Genomic DNA, 19,373 nt, shown 5'->3' on the forward strand with positions numbered 1-19,373 from the left:
TAAATTCATTGAACTAAAAAGAAAAATAAGAAAAGAAATTTCCCAACCATTTCACATTATTTGAGGGGATTTTGACTACCCACTGAGGGGATTATGACCACCCCTTTATTTTTGCCAAGGGGATTATGATAACCCTGTCATTTCTGTTGAGGGGATTTCGATCACTATGTCGTTTATCAACCAAGGGGATTATGATCAAGGGGATTTTGAGCGTCTCCCATTTAGCTGTACTGGTCGGGGACCATCAACCGGACACTTTTTGAACATTTTTCCGTACAGATTTTATAATTTTTAACATAGAGACCTAAAAATTTGACACAGTTCAGCAAGGTTCTTCTCCTAACTAACAAACTAGTTTGTTTATGACAATTATATCTGAGGCTTACAGGGAGGGTATCAAAATTACCTAAATTGTCTACACTACAGTACCATGTGTCCGGACGAATCCCGGACAATCCCCCTCCCGGATGATTCCCCTTCCATATTATTTTCACTACCCGGACATTTCCCCTCCCGTTATTTTAATAGGGCGGACTTTTCCCCTCCCGTTAATTTTACAGGGTAGACAAATCCCCTTCCGTTGTTTTAGCAGAGCGGACAATTCCCCTCCCGTCTTTTCACATTGCGTATAAAAAAAATCTATAACCATTCTTATTAAAGATGACAGTTTTTACTCTTAACAATAAACTGTTAAAGATCGGAACTTTTAACAATCATTATTTCACGAAATTGACATTATACTGCCTTAAATCATTGCCGCCGCTGCTTAAGATAAACAAACTGTCAATAAAAAATCTTTAATCATTGACGCCCTTAATTAAATGTGTCCTTGATTGCAAAACCAATTAAAAACTAGACCTATCACTGAAGGTGATTAATACCCCCACCAGCAACTTTGACTTTTTGAAAAAAACGTAGTCTGAAGAAAAATTTGAACACATACTATCAACTGTGTACAAAGAAATATTTCAATTAATTGTAATCGCAACTGGGGTCTCAAAATAAGCTTGCTATACACCAAGTTTGATAACAATATTTCATTCCTAACTCTAGTTATTGTCCGGAAACCATTTTTCTATTTTTAGTAACTCTGTTAACGGTGACCTTGACCCTAGGGGGTCCAAATGCAATACCAACCCAGGTCATCATATAAGCTTCCTTTACACCAAATTAGATTACAATATCTCATTCCTAACTCTAGTTATTGTCCGAAAACCATTTTTCTATTTTTCCTTACAGTGACCTTGACCCCAGGGGCCCAAATGCAATACCAACCCAGGTTTTCATGTAAGCTTGATATAAACCAAGTTTGATAACAATATCTCATTTCTAACTCTAGTTATTGTCTGGAAACCATTTTTCTATTTTTAGTAACAGTGACCTTGACCTTGACCCTAGAGGGTCCAAATGCAATACCAACCCAGGTCTTCATATAAGCTTGCTATACACCAAGTTTGATTACAGTACCTCATTCCTAAGTCAAGTTATTGTCCGGAAATCATTTTTATATTTTTAGTAATGGTGACCTTGACCTTGACCCCAGGGGGCCCAAATGCAATACCAACCCAGGTCTTCATATAAGCTAGCTATACACCAAGTTTGATAACAATATCTCATTCCTAACTCTAGTTATTGTCCGGAAACCATTTTTCTATTTTTAGTAACGGTGACCTTGACCTTGACCCCAGGGGTTCCAAATGCAATACCAACCGTAGTTTCCACATAAGGTTGCTATATACCAAGTTTGATTACAATACCTCATTCCAAACTCTAGTTATCGTCCGGAAACCATGATGTGGACCGACCGACGGACCGACCGACCGACCGACCGACCGACAAGCTGACTCCTATATACCCCCCCTAAACTTCGTTTGTGGGGGTATAATGAAGGAGAATATTCCTACAAATGTGTTCAATCATATATAAAATCAAAATGATCACTGATATTTTGTGTTAGGACTTCATGTACTGATTCAATATGGTGAATATGATTTTCTAATCATAATGACGATGATGACAGTTCAATTTACTATAACATGTGCATAATATATTCTTTGCAAGAATCTACAGCTTAATTGCTTTTTTGTTCTTATCAATTGTTCTTTTATTGTTTTGCCGCTGCAAAAATGTATATACCTTTCAAATAAACAATATTATATAATATATATATTCAACAGCCACGGGAGGGAAATTGTCCGCTCTGACAACAGCGGGAGGGGAATTGTACGGGTTGTTAAAAGAACGGGAGGGGATTTGTCCACCGTAAAAAAATAACGGGAGGGGAAATGTCCGGGTTGTGAAAAAACATTCAAATTTACTGGGAGGGGAATCGTCCGGGAGGGGAATTGTCCGGATACCTGTCCGGACAGATATGTACATGACATGATTTAATTCAGATAAAAGTTTGGGTGTTTTGATTTGTGATTTTCAACATGATAAACAATATTTCAGCAGCAAATGCTAAAGTTTTGGATATTCTATTGTTTACTCGCAAATGATTATAGCTGGTATATGAGGTCATGCATTGCTTTCTTGACCCCCAAATTTCAACGTCAACATTTTTGAAATAGACATTGAAATGTTACCATTTAAAGGGTTGAAATAAAATTATTTACTTAATTATAGAAGAAACATGCATTTATTGTTGATAAAAAAGTGACTGACAACCACTTTACAAAGAAAATACTAAATTAAGCATTTTATGGGCCGTCCGGGTTTGGTGGTTGTCCGGTTTTGGTGGTCCCCAACCAGTACTGAACAAACTTTTCTAAAAGTGGAGAAATTATAAATAGAACATTTTTCAAAATTACTACAGATTTCTCAATCATTAAAAACTTCATGAAAATCTTTATTCACATGCATTTCTATTCTATGTGTTTTCTTTTAAGGTGAAAACAACTTTTTTAATAAGTTCATGTTTATAAGAAATCAATACCATAGTACATGCCAATTACATGTACAAAACATTCTATAATTAATGTTTATATGAATTATCATGCCAAATTTCTATGTCTTACTAATCCATTGTTATTTAATTAAACTTAAGCCTAACTTCCCCCCATGTCTCCAGTGTAGATCAAGATCTTAGTCTGCACTCTTCACATTCAGTCAGTATATAAGGTGAAATTATTCCCACTGAAAATAATTAATGGTTTTGTCCTGATTGAAACAATGGACTAGTCCATTTAAGATATTTGGTAGTCAGGGAAATACAATATCAGAGCAAAACATTGTATTAACAGAGATTTATAAATCTATAGGGCATGCATGCCTTCAAATACATTTTTCAAATTGCCTTTTACAAGAAAACGATACATTGGATTCAATAAAATAAATTGACTCTAGTTTAACAAGGTGTGAAATTCACTAGACATTGTAACAGTTTGGAACTTTAATCAATTTGATGAGAAATTAATCTCATCTTGCAGTTACTTGTTAGCGTGTAAAACAAATTTAAAATGTATAACTGTCTGATTTCACTTTCTTGTAACATGATATTTCACTGAATCTACTTAGCTGGCTTTTGTCTTGGTAATGGGAAATTTAAAAATTTCGGATATACCCCCAGATTTATAATTCTATACCTTAAATGACAAAAATCTCATTTTGTTCTAGTGTAACAAACATCTCACAATTAAAGCAGCATGCCTCCAGATACATGCTAATTTTTATAAAAAATTTAAAAATGTGTTTGTAAGTAAAATATTGTGAATTGAAAACAAAGAAATTAATTTACACATTGCAAATGGCGCTAACAACCCATGTAATTAACCAAAACGACATCAAATTATACAAAAATACTCTTTTCTGGGTAAGAAACCGAGCAGAAATATGATGATTAACACTGTAAAATCAGTCATTAATCACACATAACATGTAAAATATTAAAAAAATCTTGAATATTGTTACTTTTCTTAAAATCATAGTGTATTTTTCTCCATTTTCATTACTTTGAAATATTTTGGCTTATCTGATGAAATGCAGCTTTAAAGATTTTGATTTTTAAACAAAATGGCATGTCATAATACCTAATAATACAGGAGCAGGATTTAACCATCTAATATTGTTAAATTTCTGCTTGACAATAAAGAAACAAGAGCACTGCTAGGCGGAGCATTATATGCCCGAAAGTGATTTTTTAAAGATGAAGCATTTGTAAGACATGGGAATTAAAAAAAGTATTACCTCCTTTAAATAACAATTCTCCTATGAAGTTTGAATATTGTGGTCCAAATGGAACTTAAGTTATGCCCCGGAAACTGTTTTCAGTTTTAAGGTAATAGTGACCTTGACCTTTGACATTGTTACCCCAAAATCTTTAGGGGTCTTCTACCCAATATGGACAATCATACTATGAAGTTTGAACACTGTGGGCCAAATGAAACTGATGTTATGTTCCGAAAACTGTTTTCAGTTTAAAGGTTATAGTGACCTTGACCTTTGACCTTGTGACCCCAAAATCAGTAGGGGTCTTCTACCCAATATGGACAATCATCCTATGAAGTTTGAATATTGTGGTCCAAATGGAACTTAAGTTATGCTCCGGAAACTGTTTTCAGTTTTAAGGTAATAGTGACCTTGACCTTTGACATTGTGACCCCAAAATCAATAGGGGTCTTCTACCCAATATGGACAATTATCCTATGAAGTTTGAATATTGTGGGCCAAATGGAACTTTTATGCTCCAGAAACCAAATTGCTAACGGACGGGAGGACGGACTCCAGGGGGTATAACATAATATGCCCTAAATTCTTTCGAGCATATAAAAATTTACAGCATGTTCAAATCATTCTCCAGATACTACTTCCAGAACTTTCTCCAGTTTCCTCACAAAATTACAGCTCATTTAGTTTAAACCAGTATCTTATAATCAAGGTCATACAAAATATACTGAAACAAAAAAGAAACTTTCTCCAAGTTTGAATGTAGATATGTTAGTACAGTTTTTCAATCCTTTTGAAACTCGATTTTTACGTTGAATAAACATACCGGGCTTTTATACGGGGATTAGCTGACCGATTTTGCAAACAAAACGAGTTTTACAAGCTACTACATGTATATAAGTGTGTACATCTAAGTGGTACCCTTGAACAACTGGCACATACTTTGCGAAAGTGTCTTTTTTGGTTCAGTATATTTATCTTGGTAACCATAAGCCATTTTTTTATTGAACTGCATTGAATGAAGCTCTATGATCACTGTTATGAGAACATCTACAAATGTTACTAATTACACCATGTTTATACATGTATGTAAATTTTTCTCTAGTCTGTTTATAGTTATATATGATAGAATGTATTAACCACTGACAGTCATGTCTCAATCAAACTTGAAGCCTTTAATATTCTAAAATTGGACATTATGAGCCTTCTAAAGTTTCATATTTGGATTATTCTGGTGTCAGATAAGTAAGGTTCCTTGACCTACATGCACCTCTGTTTACAGATTTCTGATACTAAAACACCTCAAAATAACATAAGACAGTTCAAAGTTCAAAACAGGTTAAGTTAACAGTGATAGGATTATATTAAGTGGTCAGAGACAAAATGTTGCAAACAATAATCAAATATGTTTTTTCACACTAGAAACAAATTGCACTTCTCAACAGATTTCTTTTTAATAAAAAAAAGAAGATGAAATTGCATTTTCCGTGTTTTAAAAAATGATTAATTTGAATGTGGTGCCTAGAATACTTTAAATGACAAACATGAATGTATAACATTATGTTATAACAAACTCTTTGTGTTACTTTTTTTATTAACAGTGAATCTTCCATTAAAAATGGGTAAATTGTCTTGTTTCTGGTAATAATTTAGATCTTTCAAACATACTTTGAGAGTATTTTATCTGATTTCAGTAAGCTAAATGTCAGAACATCCTTACCATCTGTGAGGAGTTAAAAATGTACCAGTATTTTTTTTAAATTTGAAATAGAACTCTTTTAAACAATTCAATAATCAAGGCAGTCCAATAAAGCCTAGAAATAATGTTTTACAAGTGCAATACACAAATAAATCTGTACAAGTGCAATACACAAAGTGACATTATGCTCATATCTGCACTGTCAAGTTTAGCAGAATCAGCTATTATATTTCAATAATGGTACAAATAATTGATAATGACAAATGTTTAGATAAAATTTAAAAACTGACTCAAATATTACAAGACTACCCCACTATTTTTTTATGACTTTAACATTACTGACAAAATTCCAAATATTTATAGAAGTTTCTGCAGGTCACATGGATTATTTTTTATGAACTTGAAAATAAATAGATAAATAAATAAAGGCAAAATGTAAAGTTATTTCGACTTTTACCTATGCACTCACTTGCACTTGGATGGGCAATTAAATATAAAGCAGATTGTAATAAATTCACTTATCTCTTGTTGTTAATTACAGATATACAGGTACACTTTTGTTATCAACTAAAGCAGTACATCATTCTCTAAACTTAAAGGGTTTAAAACAATAAATGGCAAAATATACTTGAAAAAAGTTAAAACCTGCAAAATCAGTCATTTTCATATTCTTATGGTTACATCTATAGAGAATTTTAGCAAAAAAGTGTCTATTATTTACAGTCCATAACCTATATAGCATGAAAGAATAAAACATTCCCGAATAAATCATTCATCTACTATTTTTAAGTTGGTTTCAGGATGATTTTTACCATGTGCCACCTGCTTTACAAGAAATTTACTAATACCAGTCTTTCAATTTAGGTATATTTTTTTTTTCAATTTATGTCTACTTTGATATGATTTTTAAAAACACAAACAAATATTGTATGGGTCTATAAAGACAGTCCAATATAGCTTTATACCCTTAAGTTTTAGCGTAAAACGACTGCTTGAATAGTGCAAAAAAAGCAATCAAAACAAATACCTATGACTGCAAAAAGTACTAATAAGCCATGCAAGGGCTACAACAACAAACTGTACAAATAAAGCAATGCATTAAAACTAAATGCTAAACTAGCATAACTTCTACAAGACAACAACAATGTTAAAACAATTTTCAACACAAATATGTCCTAAAATGTGAAGTTCTAGAATATGAATGGAGGACAAGCCTAAACATAAATATTCATTTTAACAATACATTGTATTAAGTGCTTGATAAACTTAGTATCTGAGAACTGTATCCTATAGAGCTGTTAAAGTATTCTAAACTAGTTTTAACCTGTTAACACCATAAAGCAAATAAGTTTTTTTTATCATTTTTTTTCTTTTTGGAAAGAACAAATTTGTTTAGATTTTAAAACAAACTAATAATGTAAAGGTTATATGACCAAGTTCCTGGCAAGATTCAAACCCACAGCTATAAGGGGGAGAATACCTGGAAATGGTGAAAAAGGGAGAAAATTTTGGTTGTACCTGTTCTGAATTATTAGTTTGGTAGAAAGGATCTACTGCAATACCCATTAAGCTAAGCAAGGAAGCGGATTAATGTTGGTTAGTGGTGTATTACTTAACCTTGGCTAATCTAGCAGCTGCTCTTAAATACACAGGTTCAATATAACCTTAAAACAAGATGCCATACTTATATGTAAAGCTGGCATAGGCTCCTCAACATTGATGACATCACCACTGAAGAGATCTGTGTTAACTGGATGCTCATCAATCTGTTCGCTGTCTACAACATTTTGGCTGCTTGTCATGATATTTTTGGGTTTTGATGTGCTATGATAAGAGTTTGCTGCACCAATATTACTATTAGCAACACCAATATTACTATTAGCAACACCAGTATTACTATTAGCAACACCAATATTACTATTTGATACATCAGAGTGTGAATTACTGTCTACAACACCAGAAGTACTATATGAGGGAGTGCTAGCAATTGTGACAACACCAAGCGTACTTGTTTCCATGGAAACGTGCTTACTGGTCCCTGTTATTGCAGGAGATTTACCCTGCCCTTCTGATGGCTTTGTGACTTCTACCGGCTTGTCTGCTGCAAATTTATTTATAATCCTTCATTACACTTCATTAATCAAGTTTCAGAGGTATTTCCATATTCTCCATCATTTATACATGATAGCCTGATACACTTTATTATGTTATATCATGTGTATAAGAATGTCTATTTCATCATCAATCATATTTAAAGATGAAATTGTAATTTAACATTTTGGCAATATTCTAACAGCCATTGATGTTCAATTTCTTAGATTATTTCTTTCTTAAGGTAATTTAGATTTATCAGAGATTATCAAGGCAAATTTTTTCAAATATCATCGTTTCCGTGTAAAATTTGCACTTGAAACATTTCCATGATAAATTTTCAATTTCTGACAAAATAGAGTAATTTTAATTCAGAATTGAACAAAAAAATAGATGTATATTTCCAAATGAAAAATATTCTTAAGTCTTTAAAAGCCAACATTTACCCAAGCTAGCAATAAACCACAACTGGAAAGCAAGGATAAAATAAGTTTGTTTCAAAAAGACAGAGTTATTCTTTATGTGGTCAAAGTTTTATATTAACCAACAATACGTCTACCAATTTTAAGAATACATGTACAGTTAAACCTCTGCAGAGAGAACCGTTTAGGAGACAAGGATAACATTTATTGCCTGGAGGTCTTGCCCTAAAAAGGTTAAATTCGTTGCAAAGTCTTACTTTGGGTAGTATTGAAATGGCTGTTGTAAAGAGGCCTTGTGGAGTTTACACTGTAATACTTAATATTTCTTTTACCACAATTTGTTTCTACATTGACATTCATTATACAACTTTACTTATTACCTGTTGCAGAATAAAGTTCTTGCAAAGATAAAATTTACAATCTATGTGTGCCTTATGAAAAAATCATTAATCCTATATGTGTAGAAAAAATGTAGACATATTCGGGAGCTTCAAATTTTTATAGACCCCCAAAATGGATCTTTCCACATAAATTTGCTTCTGTGAATTCAAATACACATACAGTACACATGTATCCAGCATTTACTTTTATTTACATATAACTTTACATTACATATTTTTATGAATATGGACCCTAACTTTCCTGTAAACTATAAACCTCTTATAAACTTAGTTTGTAACAAGTAAAAGTCATTTTCCTGATACAAGACAGACTATGATTGTAACATTACCTCTTATATACCAGCATCACAATAAATACATAAAAAACAACAATGTTTTCTTATTTAAACAAAAAATAGTAATGTCTAGCTCCGACTGTCATAACATTATTAATCATGTTTCCAAAAGAATAACTAAAACAAAAATTTTGTTTTGACTTAGTTAGGAATATGACTCTATCATTTCCATGGTGTTCTTACATACCTTCGTACAATTTCTTTGACATCTGGAATTTCCAGACTTTTTTTGGATTCAGTTCACCTACATATACCATATGATTTGTGCTATCTACTGCCACATCATGTGGGTGAGTCATACCCTGAAAATAGATATATAATATCACATGATGAGAAGAAAAAAGAAAAACCAACACAAAAACATCAAGTTTTATGAACTTTCTAGTGTCTCTGTGAAGAATTCTTATCAAAGAAGAATAACTTATTCAACCATTTAACCACCATTTTGTCTGATGGAGTTGTCCTTTGAATTCCACATGCCAACCTTATCTAAGTAGCACCTTATCTAAGTAACACTATTGAGTTTAATCAAACCACACAAAAACTGTCTTTCTACTGTCTCTCCAGCACAAAACAAGGAAAAACAGGATAATTTTAAATTAATAAAAGTAGGCCAAATCACGGATTTTTGAGGGCTATAGAAGAAGGAATATCTTAACATTTTAATTTGAAAGTACAACATTAGGTTGTTTGTACCCTAATTTCTGTAAGCGCTTGAAAAACAAGCCATTGATGGCCATTATAAATTTAACTGACTTGACAAGAAACAATGTTGCTTTAAAGAATGGGGGTTACAAGATGACACAAATTACTATAGAACTTGAATTATAAATCACAAGGAGGTGAAACAATTGAAGTATACTTTATTATCATTCACTGTATTTTTAGAAAGTAGGGATAACAGGCCTGTTTTAGTGAAAAGAAGGGCAAAGTAGGCCTCAGATAAAAAATGAAAGAAAAAGTAGGAAAAAATGGGGACCAGTAGATAGCTCAACAATTGAGCGTTATAATAAATTTTTCTGGGGAAAACATAAAAAAGAAATACTTTATAAGATAAGAAATCAGGGAACTAACCTCTCCAGGTAAATTCCACGTTGACACAAGTGTCCCAGTGTCTATATCAAGTGTGAACCCCTGTGTAACCTCTGACTTGGTACCAAATATGGGACCATTTACAGCAAATAATACTCCACCTAGCACAAAACAAACTTTAATACAGATAAGGTAGTAACATACAAGTAAAATACAAGTTGATTACTGAGGAAACTTTTTATTAATATTTGACATTATTTAAAAAAAATAATACATTAAGCATGCATTAATATAATTTAATTCTATTTTTTGTTTACTAGGGTTATGTGGTTTGGTGTAGTTAATTTCATAAATAATATTCATATTTGACAATTTTTCCATTGTAATCCAACTGAATAAATAGACAAAATAAATGATGTACCGTAACACATTCAATGTGTGTTATGTACTTTAATTTTAAACACATGTTATGGTACAATAAAAAATATCTCTCTCAAGCTATTTATCTTAAATCTAGTGAGTGCAAATCATCTATAAAAGCGTACAATATGGGTTTGGTTGTTTATGTACTGAAGTGTACAGTGTTAAACAAATCTTATGAAGTAATATATACCATGATTTGGACAGTACTCCAGGGAATAAAGTGATTGTCCAAACTTTTTTGGGTGCATCTGTCGTACAAAGTTACCGTCTAGATTGAAACACTGTATACGACCATTCTCCCTATCTGCCACACATAGGAGATCTTTATCTTCTGCTAGTGCTAGTCCATGAGGTAGATTAAATGTTCCCGGTGGAGGGAAACCATCAGCTAAATCACAATAAGACAACTTAACCATCAGACTATTTTGTTACCTTTTTAAATTTTTACAATAAGAAAGAGTCTGACAATTTAAGCAGTTACAAAAAAAGAAATCCTTGATTCTATACAAGTATACATTTGTTCTCTCCACTGCTACATGTAAATTATTAAAACTGAGGAGTAGAACTGGCAGTTTGCTGTACACAAAATTGTTATATAAAGAGGTTGACTATCAGTACCAAATACAGTCGAACTTCGTTCGCTCAAACTCGGAGGGCCTGTGCAAATTTGTTCGAGAGATTGGTAGTTCGAGCCAACCGAGGTTGAACTATTATTAAGTTGATCATATGCCTAAAGGTTTTCTAGCTTACATCGGTCGAATGATAAATATGTCAATATAATTGTTTGTTCGTACATCTGTTCGTCGAATATGTCATATTCAGAATTATTACCCCAGTGTTTTCAATTAAGTATAAACGGTACGCTGTGTTTATCTATATTATGCAAATTGTAATTCAGGTTGAGTTCGATTAGGCAATCAGACCAAACTTGTTGAACAATGTTCAATTTTTATTATGGGATAAATTAATTTTAAAAAATAAAAAATGATTTATTTAAAAAAAAAACAACATTTTACAGCAGCATCTATTTGTAGTCATTTACAAAAATAAACACATGTGCAAGTATCATTCTATAAATAGGTAACACTGTTTCAGTTCACGTTACATGAACCACAGTAATTGTAATTAAAGCCGTCCGGGTAAACGTCATTCTTTATTGACTTTTGCATATTTCATTTATTTCACAAGTTATTTTCCTTTTATCGTTACCATAAACTGCAAATCAACAATATTATCAAACAAATCGGTTACAACACCCTTTATTTTGTATCAATAAGCCTTAATTACCTTAGTCACAATCACGAGGTGTTAAAAACATGTGTCGCCGACTGTCATTTATTTAGGACAATTGCCGACTTGTCTTTTTGTGTTCGACCGAAAAGGTGTAATTTTCACTATATTTCTGCCGAAGGGACCAGAGATCAGGTTCGAGAGTTCGAGCAAATGGTGTTCGAGCGATCCAAGGTAGAACAATATATATTATATAGGAATTTTGCCGGGACTTGGCGATGAGTTCGAGCGAAGGGAGGTATTCGAGCGATCCGAGTTTGAGCGAACGAAGTTTAACTGTACTCTCATGACTGAAATTTGCAACTACTGTCAAATGTTATGAACAACCACTTTGGAGGTGTATATAGTACAGTAATTAACTTGGGTTTAAATCCCAACAGGAATGTTGAATTTTGTCATGTCAAAAACTTATTCCAGATGTCATAAGGGAAGTTAATCAGATCAATTCAAATACACTTTCATGTCTGAAATAATGCATAATGTGTTCATTGCCATATAACTTCAACATTTTTGTTTGACAGCAAGAAGTCATTATAAAATGTATGTATTATGTATATAAAGGTAAGATAAAGTATAATATAAAACAATCTTACATCCCCATGATGAACTCTGAGATCCCCACTGTTTCAGGAAGTAACCATTCTTGTCAAACTTCATTATTCTACTATTACAGTAACTGTATAACAAAAATATAGTAATCAGAGAATCACAATGAATGAAGAAATATCATCATAAATACTTCACAGGTCAAAACTGATGCTTGCAAATAACTTTAATAATAATAATTTCAAAAAGCAAGGCTTTCAGGTGAAAACAGCCAGCTCGTTCAATGAACAATACAAAATATAATTGTTCAGAAGTTTCAATCAATGAAGCATGAATAAATTATAACAAAAATTGATGGATAAATGACAGTCACTTGTATATTATGAAAATATTATATCATAAACATCACATTCATGGTCCTCATAAAACTTCAGGAAAATTTTATTACATAAACTTATTTTTATCACTAATTTAATCTTTTGTCTACAATTTTGTAATGAGATTCAATAGCTACAATCAACATACATATTGATAACTTTTAATACCCTTGGCAACATCATTTAAGATAGGGTTTTAAACTAGCAAGAAAAGTTATTTGCTAATAATGACATTAAAAAACATAATTATACTAAATTCCTATTACATGTACTTTGTTTAATTTATATAAGGAATTTTCTTTCACTATTTGGAACATTCTTTTCCAGTATTGATGTTTTATGTTGGAACGTCGAAGGTCTGACAAACTTAAAAAAGGAAAACAAAGATTTTTTAAACACTATCGAGGGGTATGACATTGTGTGTCTAAGCGAAACCTGGACTACAAAAACTTCAAAAATTGACTTAAAAGGATATAATGCTCCTATTCATTCATACCGTAGATTTCAAAACAGAAGAGCCAAACAATCAAGTGGCGGGCTTATCATTTACATTAAAAATAATATCCGAAAAGGAGTGAAACTAATAAAAAATGATGTCGATTAAATTATCTGGCTTAAGCTCGATAAAACTTTTTTTCAATACAGACAAAGATTGGTACCTAGCGTATATATATATATATATATTGCGCCGGAATCATCTGTAATACACAATTTATATAATGTTGACGTTTTTCAAAAAATACAGAACGAAGTATTAGAATACTCAGAATTAGGCTGAACTATTTTATTTGGTGACCTTAACAGTAGAGTGGGACAAAAGAAGGATTATATTGAGCTTGAAAGCGTGCTAACACAGGATTTAACGGACGACTTGAATGACTCTCCGCCTCCACGCCGATCTTTTGACCAACGATCAAATCGTTTTGGAGATAACCTCTTAGATCTTTGTAAAACGGTAAACATGTGTATTTGTAACGGAAGAATTAACAATGACCCAGGGAAATTCACGTGTATAACAGCAAATGGCGAAAGCGAAATTGACCTTGTGTTAACTAGATTCTCAAACTTTGAATACCTGAAACATTTTAAAGTGAGCGAATATAACGAATTTTCCAATCACGCTACAGTATCGTTTTCAATTGAAGTAAATAATTACAAATATGAACCGAAAGTGCGATCTTTTACCTGCTCGAAATGGAATAATGAATACCGGCAGGAATTTCGAGATAGTATGACGCAAAATATAGAAATTTTAAACGGTATTATACTGCAAATGGAGAATAATAATGTGTCAGTGAATGACACGGTGGACCAATTCAGTGACTTTATTTTGTCGAAAGCCGAAAAGTTTTTTCAAAAGAAAGTATATATATCCGAGAGCTGTATATTTACTGAAACTGGACATAATAAGAGTAAATTGTGGTATAACAAGAACTGTCGGAGGACAGTATTGGCTCGACTATTCAAAATGTTGTCACAAGGGTGTTTTATTGAGTGTAATAATGCTAGTTACCTATGAATACATAAAATTGACCGAAAAGGTACAAAGGCTTGTTATTAAGATGTTTTATCAAGTAAATCACTGCTTTATTTTTATGAATTCATAAAAATGCCCCCAAAAAGGCACAAACTCTTCAGTAGTTATGGAGATAACAGCTTACAAGCAAAACTTTACTATAAATTTCTAAGTTGAAAAAGGGGAGAAAAATCAGCCTAAATGCAAGATAGAATTATGGATCTTGGTCAGTGACCTACAATTATGATTCTAAATGCAAAGGTGAAGTTTTAAATAAATATCTTTAATAGTTATTGAGATATGTAATACTTGCATGTAAACATAAACCAAGAGACTAAGTAGAAAAGGGGAGATGAATCAGCCTAAATGCGAGTAAGAGTTATGGAACTTGGTCAGTGACATACAATTATGACTCTCCAATTATGACCCTAAGTACATGTGTAAAGTTTCAAGTAATTATCTTTGAAGACCTTTAACCAAAATTTCTAAGTTTCAAAGGGGCAAATAGTTCTGAAATATTGCAGGCAGAGTTATGCAATTTTGCAAACTGATGTACATTGTTACTATAAAAAGGTATTGTAAATTTCAATTGAATATCTCAAGCAATAATTGAGATATTTGACTTTACAAAAAAAACTTTAACCACAATTTCTAAGTTATAAAGGGGCATAATTCTGTAAATATTATAGGCAGAGTTATCCAACTTGTCAATCTGATGTACATTGTTACTCTAAAGTAAGTATTGTAAGTTTCAATTGAATATCTCAAGCAATAATTGAGATATTTGAATTTACAAAAACTTTAACCAAAATTTCTAAGTTAAAAAGGGGCATTATTCTGTCAATATTGTAGGCAGAGTTATCAAACTTGTCAATCTGATGTACATTGTTACTATAAATAAGTATTGTAAGTTTCAATTGAATATCTCAAGCAATAATTGAGATATTTGAATGTACAAAAAAATTAAACCAACATTTCTAAGTTAAAAAGGGGCATAATTCTGTCAATATTGTAGGCAGAGTTATCCAACTTGTCAATCTGATGTATATTGTTACTATAAATAAGTATTGTAAGTTTCAATTGAATATGTCAAGCAATAATTGAGATATTTGAATTTACAAAAAACTTTAACCAAAATTTCTAAGTTAAAAAGGGGCATAATTCTGTCAATATTGTAGGCAGAGTTATCCAACTTGTCAATCTGATGTATATTGTTACTATAAATAAGTATTGTAAGTTTCAATAGAATATCTCAAGCAATAATTGAGATATTTGACTTTACAAAAAACTTTAACCAAAATTTCTAAGTTAAAAAGGGGCATAATTCAGTCAATATTGTAGACAGAGTTATCCAACTTGTCAATCTGATGTATATTGTTACTATAAATAAGTATTGTAAGTTTCAATTGAATATCTCAAGCAATAATTGAGATATTTGAATTTACAAAAAACTTTAACCAACACAGACGCCGGCGCTGACGCCGACGCCTGGGCGACTACAATAGCTCTCATATTCTTCGAATAGTCGAGCTAACAATGAATGCCGTGAAAAGAAAACATTGTATCAAAATGCATTACATCAATTTATATGTGATAGATCCACGGAAAATAGAACGATATTATTGCAACGGAAAAAAGACTATAAGTACTGTTTACGGAAAGCAAGGCATTCTTTTAACATCAAATGGATTTGAAAATACAGAAACTCAAGATTTCATCAGTAGTTTTGACGAAAACACGTTATTAGGAACAAATACTGTCACATTTGAACAGTTAGACTATCCTATAACTAAAGAAGAAATACTAGCTTCGGCTAAACGAGTTAACCGAAATAAAGCGCCCGGAATTGACAATTTATTGTCTGAATATTTTGTAGAAACCCTCGACATAATATTACCGCATGTGGAAAAATTATTCAACAAAATATTACAAACGGGTACTATTCCTGAACAATGGGCGAAAGGTATTATTGTGCCAATTTTTAAGAAAGGTCAGACAAATGATCCGAATAATTATAGAGGGATTACCCTTGTAAGCTGTTTCGCAAAATTGTTCATGTCTATTATAAATAATAGGCTTAAACTATGGTCCGACGAAAATGAAATAATCTCAGATTCACAGTTCGGTTTTAGGTCAAACTTTAGTACCACATTTGTTTTAAATGAAGTCATCCAACATCACCTAAGGAACAAAATGAGACTATATTGCCTGTTTCTAGATTTGAAGAAAGCATACGATTTTATTGACCGTTCATCACTATACCTGAAACTCATTAAAAATGGTGTAGACGGGAAACTGTTTCAAATTATACGTTCGCTATACGCACATATTAAATGTTGTGTAAAGGCAGTTTAATGATTTGTCAGACTTTTTCATGAATGACATCGGTCTATTTCAAGGAGAAATATGTTCACCATTTTTGTTTTCCTTGTACATTAATGATCTTGCAACGGAGCTACAATCTAACTTAAATGCGGGAATAAATCTTGATCAATTATCATTATATCTAATCCTATTTGCAGACGACGCCGTTATTCTATCGGACACTGTTGAAGGTTTACTATCATCAATAAATAGCTTACAGAGTTACTGCGAAAAGTGGAACTTAACTGTAAATATCCAAAAAACTAAAATTATGGTCTTCAGAAAAGGAGGCATTATAGCTGCAAATGAAAGATGGCATTACGGCAATGAAGAAATAGTGATAGTGAATAGTTTCAACTATTTAGGTCTCGTGTTTACATCCGGTGGTTCCTTTAGAACAGCAACAATGACGCTAGCGGCAAAAGGACTCAAAGCGGTCGGGTCGTTATTCTCATTGGTAAAAAATATGCAAGTACCAACAAACATCATCTTTAATTTATTTGACTCTTTTGTGAGCTCAATTCTGACATATTTTGGTGAAATATGGGGCCTGTCAAGTACGGAGTGCATAGAACGGGTGCATAGAAAATTTATTAAATGGACACTAGGTGTAAAAATGTCTACTAGTAATGTGCGGGTTTATGGTGAGTCTGGCCGTTTCCTTTGATAATCGATCGAAAAGTAAAAGCAGTTAAATATTTTATAAAACTGACCAGTAGGAAAAGTAATTGTATTTTAAATACTTTGCTTGATAGATTGTTAAATTTGACTGAAAATGCTATTGACAATTGGTTATTAAAAGTGAGAGATTTATTAAATGCAATTGGTTTTGGTGAAATATGGGTTTTCCCAGCATCTGTTTGTATAGAAAGATTTACGCCTGTTCTGAAACAGAGACTAAGAGACTTTTACATAGCAGAATGGTATATAGATATTAACACGTGTCCTTCGTTATATTTATACAAGGAAATCAAACAAACTTTTGAAATTCCCTCATATCTCATAATATTGAATAACTTGAAATACAGACAAGCAATTGCAAAGATACGTATGGGATCGCATGATTTAATGATAGAAAAGGCAAGACACTTTGAAAATGCAGTGCCGAAAGATCAGCGAAAGTGTATGCTATGTGACATGAATGACATTGAAGACAAATTCCACTTCGTTTTAACATGTAAATTATATAGAGACATCAGAAAGAAGTATATAAGTGACTATTATTGTAATCATGCAAGTGTTTACAAGTTCATTGAACTTTTAAATTCAACAAATCAAAATGTACTTATCAAGCTAGCATTATATATTCTTAAGGCTTTTAGAATCAGACAATCATTTTTTAGAGAGACCAATAAGTGTTTGAACAGTGAATGTGTAGTTTTCAACATAATAGTGTCATAATAGATGACGTATTAACCAAACTTTCTGTTTTTGTAAAAAATATATGAATTCTCGCTGTTTATTATTGTGTGTAGCCGTTGTGTTTTGTGTATAATGTATGTGTTTTTCTATTTCTGTAAATATGATTATAATTATTACGCATGCTACAAATACGTGTCATATTGTATGTAAATGTCGATGAGCTGTTAATGTGCTTAAGACTAATAAAATATATGTTATGTTATGTTATTCTTTTTCAGTAATAAAATGCTAAAAATAAGCAGTCAACAATATAGTTTTATCTGACAACAGTTGTACTGACCTGACTCTTAAAGCCAGTGATATATGCCTATTATTATAACCAATAGACTTCAGAGAGTTAAATATAAAATATATCATTTACCCATCAGAGACAAAGAATTCCCCATTTGACATAACTGCCACATCAGATGGTTTACAAAAGTGCTTGTTACTGGTGCCAGGCTCAAATCGGATCCCTAAAGTCATGTCAGGTTTATCATCACCCTTGGGAATCCTAAACACCTGGTGCATAGCAACATCTGTCAACCATATATTCTCATCGGAATCTAGACTCAACCCATGTGGTAGATAAAATCTGATATACAAATAAGTAAATGTTAGTTTTTATATTTCATAATGTATTCAACTTTTCCTGATTTATAACATTTCAAATAAATAATATGTATGACACATACAATAACCTGGTATTACAAGAAACTCTATATACCAAATAACCACGGCAAAGATTAGCCAAGGAAATGGATCAAGTGTTTACAGTCCAATATCCCAGCACTGCCAGGTCAAGGTAGTGGCTTTGTATAGAGAATAAATAGAGAAACATCATCAAACTTTTAGCAGCAATTTTAACATCCGACTGTGCCTGTTGAACACAGTCTTTAACAGTAATTTATTACTACAAAAGTCACAGTCCAAACTTTTCCCTCAGTGAAAGGGGTGGAGTTACAATTGACTGGTTCATAGAACATTCTTTACTATTTTAAGACTGCATCAAAGTTTTACTTGAACTAGTATTACAATAGTTTTCAAATGAAAGTTCTGGCTCTGACTGTACCTGTTTTTACCAAAATGTCGTATGAGAGAGCCAGCTTTATCAAGTATAACTACAGGGTCCACATCAACAGGCATATTTTGTTGTGTATATCTGTTCATAGGTGTAAAAGACCTGTAAGACAACAACATGATTAATGAAGGATTATCAGTTTATCTCATCATAAGAAATAAAGGACCAATGAAACTCATTGTACATCTACAGTGATTTGTTTTCTAATTTATTAAAACAACCTGTGGCCTT

At 32.2% G+C, this 19,373-nt stretch overlaps 1 protein-coding gene across 7 annotated transcripts in view; it reads right to left on the bottom strand.

Moving 5' to 3' along the window:
* Positions 1–19,373, bottom strand: part of LOC132759442 (peptidylglycine alpha-amidating monooxygenase-like) — a 62,631-nt gene that overhangs the window by 14,495 nt on the left and 28,763 nt on the right. For 4 of the 7 annotated variants that reach the window (XM_060751205.1, XM_060751204.1, XM_060751206.1 and 1 more), the window contains 7 exons: positions 19,134–19,244; positions 18,444–18,656; positions 12,451–12,533; positions 10,758–10,955; positions 10,187–10,305; positions 9,300–9,414; positions 7,548–7,964 (listed from right to left, as the gene is read on the bottom strand). In XM_060751205.1, the coding sequence (XP_060607188.1) occupies positions 7,548–7,964; positions 9,300–9,414; positions 10,187–10,305; positions 10,758–10,955; positions 12,451–12,533; positions 18,444–18,656; positions 19,134–19,244 (1,256 nt within the window). The remainder of the gene's footprint in view (positions 1–7,547; positions 7,965–9,299; positions 9,415–10,186; positions 10,306–10,757; positions 10,956–12,450; positions 12,534–18,443; positions 18,657–19,133; positions 19,245–19,373) is intronic. The other 3 variants (XM_060751209.1, XM_060751208.1, XM_060751210.1) reach the window with 3 other exon arrangements.

This window comes from Ruditapes philippinarum, unplaced genomic scaffold (assembly GCF_026571515.1).
Source record: "Ruditapes philippinarum isolate M1 unplaced genomic scaffold, ASM2657151v2 ctg725_1_1_1_1, whole genome shotgun sequence".
In the NCBI taxonomy this organism is placed as follows: Eukaryota; Metazoa; Mollusca; class Bivalvia; order Venerida; family Veneridae; genus Ruditapes; species Ruditapes philippinarum.